Below are 3,804 nucleotides of genomic sequence, written 5' to 3'. Positions count from 1 at the left end.
CGCTCCTGTTGACGCGCAGATAAGCGACGCTATTGTTTCAAGATAAGCGAGACAGCGCCCGAGAAAAACATCAGCGATAACGGATCTGTCGCGGCCGCGGAACTTTCTGTTACGTGATGCACTCCGGTTATTTATATCGCAACGTGACGCAATCTCCGACGGAGGCGTCGAGTGCGAACAGTCAACTGATTTTAGGACCAAGCGGGAAACGCGCAGACCCCGGGTTGTCCCGTGCCGTGCAGCGGATTCATTTTTAAAACTAGCTCCAAATGAATCCGCTGCTAAATAAGAAGTAACGAGCGACCGTTTGCGGAGGCGACGCGCGAAGTGCTCGCGCACGAGCAGCACGCAGCTCGCGGGTGCACCGCGCGGCGCGCCGGGCAGCGGCCGGCAGCGCGGGGCAGCGGGGCGCAGCGGGGCGGCGCGGGCGACTCGCGCCGGCGACGGTCGCGGCCGCGCGGCGCGAGCGCTCTTCATTCGCTCGCGTGCGGCGCTGGTGAGCAGACGCAGGTGTATTGGAACGATACTGTTTGCGAACAACGTACAACACTGCTCGATTTCTGATTTCTATAAGTGTGTTATTGAGTAAGTTTTTAGTTTAATTTGCGTGGACTTTATTTCTATCTTATTATATAATTCTCATTAAAATATTTAACTGACTTTTAAGAAATAATAAAAAAAAAACAATTGAATGTTTAGTATCGAAGTTAATAATGCAACCAATACAAAACAAGCCCATTATTTATCAGTCCGATAGTAATTACAATCAAGACGACACTTGTCTCCTCGCGGCGAGCGGGACGCGCTGCGACGGTGTTGGGATGGCGCGCGGCCCCGCTGCTGGTGGCGGTGCTCGCGCGCAGCGGCAGCGCAGGCGTCAGTCAGAGTCAGAGGGTCGGCAGTCGCCCAGCTCAAGCGATAGTTTCCGAATGCGGGCAAGAGCCGCGGGTCACGTGATGCGCGGCGCGGGTCACGCGACGGCGTCACGTGCGCGCGCGCGCCGTCTATTGATTGCACCTTGAGGTGTCCGCGCCCGATAACGTTGTGTTGTTGTTTGTGTTGCGGCAGCTTGCGTGTGTAGCTCGCATACTATGTATATCAGATTTAATTGGACTTTTTTAAGAATTACAATGAAATAAGCCAAACAGACGGACGGCGATATCACACTGCACGGCGCTATGGGGCACCGCTTCTGGCTGCGCGTGCAGCGGGCGGCGGCGCTCCCACGTTATCGAGCATATCATCTTTCGGCCGGTGTATTGGCACATGTCGCGCTGTCACCAGGCATCGGTGTCCGCGATGGGGGATGGCGTGGCGAGCGCCGTGCTGACGCCGGGCGCCGCGATCCGGCCGCAGATAGACCACGAGGGCGTGCGGCTGCTGGTCGAGAGACTGTACGGCATCTCGGTGCTGGAGCTGACGGAGCTGGCTGGCTACGATGACAGGAACTACAGGATCACGGAGGACCCCAACGTCAAGAATCCGCTCATCCCGCAGCCGAGCGCGCACGGATACGTCCTCAAAATCATGAACTCTATGGACTCTCAGAACTTGGCCGTCGTGGAGGCGCAGAACGAGATCATGAACTTCCTGAGTGAGTATGGCGCCACCTCTAGTTGTGCCGATTGTAATTACTTACTGAGCATACTGTACGGTGTGTGTGTGTGTGTGCGTGCGGCAGGCTCGCGCGGCGTGCGCTGCCCGCGGCCGGTGCGCAACGTGTTCGGGCAGCTGCACTCGCTGGAGGCGCTGGGCGCGCGCCGGCACGCCGTGCGCCTGCTGCACTACGTGCCCGGCCAGCTGCTCAAGGAGGTGCCGCGCTCCGACGCGCTGCTCTACCGCCTCGGAGAGTTCGTGGCCGGCCTCGACGCAAAACTGCAGGTGAGTCCGCCGGCTCTCTCACCGGCACGCAGCCGACGGCTGGTTATAGCTTGGATAAATTGTTGTGTTTATCAAAACTCTCTTTGTTTAAAATTATGGCAATCCCAAGGCAAAGGTGTTCAAAGCCGCGCGGGCATCGTGAACCGGCCCCGGTACATAAGCGGCGCCGCGCAGCACCTTTGTCCTATGCGTGGTTGTGCCGCGTGACCTCACAGCTCGTTATGAGACTTTATAAAACAAATTACAGAACTTCAACCACTCGGGCCTAGACGGACGCGAGCACATCTGGATGCTGAGCAAGGTCCCGGAGCTGGAGAAGTTTAAGTACGTGATCAAAGATGCGGAGAAGCTGGACCTGGCGGAAGAGGTGAATGAGTTCGTTCTTTAATATATTTCTCTAACGTGGCCTATACGCTGTGTTGTGTAATTGAAAGGCAAGAAAGTATTTTGCACTGTGCAGGTGATCGAAGAGTTCAAGTACGCCGTGTTGCCGCAGCTGGGCGAGCTGGAGCGCGGCGTCATCCACGGCGACGTCAACGAGATGAACGTGATCGTGGGCCGCGAGCCCGGTGCCAGGTGAGTGCGCCTTCTTGCCACTCGAGCTCACCGCCGATGTGCACCGGCCGCGGCCATTTTAACTATTTTAGATTTGGTTTGCTCGTGTGTTTTCGTTTTGTTGGAACACCGACACAGCTCGGGTGCGGGCTGCGCGTCTACGGGCACGCCGCTGGGCGCGGTGTCGCGGACGACTGCGACGGGCTCCCGTCGGTAGCACGGTGTTCAGCTTGCACGCGTTGTTGTTGCAGCGAGTCGGAGCTGCGCGTGATGGGCGTCATCGACTTCGGCGACGTGCAGCGCTCGTGCCTGGTGTTCGAGCTGGCCATCGCCATGACGTACGCCATGCTGCTGGAGGGCCCGCGCGCCGGCGGCCCGCTGCTGGCCGGCTACAGCGTCGCGCGCCGCCTGCCCGACCACGAGTACCGCCTGCTCAAGGTACGGACCCCCCCACCCCCGCTAGCTCGCCCACCTCCTGCAACAATGTAATAGTGAAAGGAAAACGAGAAGAACCTGGCAACAAAGCATATAGATACATCTTTGAACGCACATTTTACAATTTTTTCTGTTAGATATTGTCTATTAGTTTCATAAAAATCAGTATGATACTAATCTTACGCACATACGTCTCCTATGTAATTTTTTACACATTAAGAGGTTTTGTTAATCAATCTTGTCTTAATTTAAGCTTCGTATTTGTACGCTTTAAAATTTAAAATGCAATGCTTTCCTTAAGCAACTACTAAAAATTACTTTTGCAGACTTTGATCTCGGCGCGGCTGGTGCAGAGCTTGATCCTGGGCGCGTACACGGCGGAGCAGGACCCCGGCAACACGTACGTCACCTCCACCGAGAAGGCCAATGGCTGGGAGCTGCTGCGCAAGATCCGCAAGAGCAAGCCCGACCCCGAGCGCGACGACACGGACTGGCGCGCCATCGCCAACGACTACCTCACGCGCAGCTAGGCGCGCCCGCGCTCCGCCCGCCCACGAGACCCACGGCGTTGAGCTGATTACTGTGTTTAGATTGTAAGCGACCAATGCGCGGGGTCACGCCGGGACCGTGCCGACGACGCAGCCCCGCCTGCGGCCCGACAGCCTGCCGCGCGAACACTTCATTAGATGAATGTATCAAAATAAAGTATTATTGGAAGTGCACGTATTTTCAATATCGTAATTCGTTTCGGGCGCGGGCCGGCTGCTTATCGGTGGCAATACTAATGATTAACTGAATACTGGATAAAACTGTTAATATTTTAATGTTTTTTATGGTTTGTATACCTCCATACCAGGAATTGATTGCTTCGCGTCGTCACGCAACGACGATAAGGACTGTTTCACTAGGCACGGAGGCCAGACTTGAACGTTA

General features: G+C 56.0%; 1 protein-coding gene across 1 annotated transcript; it reads left to right on the top strand.

The window, feature by feature from the left end:
• The first annotated feature begins 474 nt into the window (after positions 1-474).
• Positions 475-3,603, top strand: LOC137924602 (hydroxylysine kinase). The gene is made up of 7 exons (XM_068768018.1): positions 475-585; positions 1,285-1,594; positions 1,682-1,881; positions 2,129-2,248; positions 2,342-2,457; positions 2,688-2,874; positions 3,198-3,603. The coding sequence occupies exons 2-7, from the start codon at positions 1,300-1,302 to the stop codon at positions 3,399-3,401; spliced, it is 1,122 nt and encodes a 373-aa protein (XP_068624119.1). The 5' UTR covers positions 475-585; positions 1,285-1,299; the 3' UTR covers positions 3,402-3,603.
• Positions 3,604-3,804: the final 201 nt, after the last annotated feature.

The sequence above is a fragment of the Battus philenor genome, unplaced genomic scaffold (assembly GCF_028537555.1).
Source record: "Battus philenor isolate CCGP_79_NKW_IND1 unplaced genomic scaffold, ilBatPhil1.0.hap1 SCAF_24, whole genome shotgun sequence".
NCBI classification, from domain to species: domain Eukaryota; kingdom Metazoa; phylum Arthropoda; class Insecta; order Lepidoptera; family Papilionidae; genus Battus; species Battus philenor.
Note: the sequence above shows the minus strand (reverse complement) of the source record. Positions and strands in the feature narration are given on the sequence as shown.

What these genes read in the sequence shown, in the direction of transcription:
- LOC137924602 (XM_068768018.1), top strand. Translation starts at nt 1,300, where the DNA reads ATGGGGGATGGCGTGGCGAGCGCCGTGCTGACGCCGGGCGCCGCGATC. An exon ending in CGAGATCATGAACTTCCTGA is followed by an intron (nt 1,595 to 1,681) that starts GTGAGTATGGCG and finishes TGCGTGCGGCAG; the next exon opens with GCTCGCGCGGCGTGCGCTGC. An exon ending in ACGAGTACCGCCTGCTCAAG is followed by an intron (nt 2,875 to 3,197) that starts GTACGGACCCCC and finishes TTACTTTTGCAG; the next exon opens with ACTTTGATCTCGGCGCGGCT.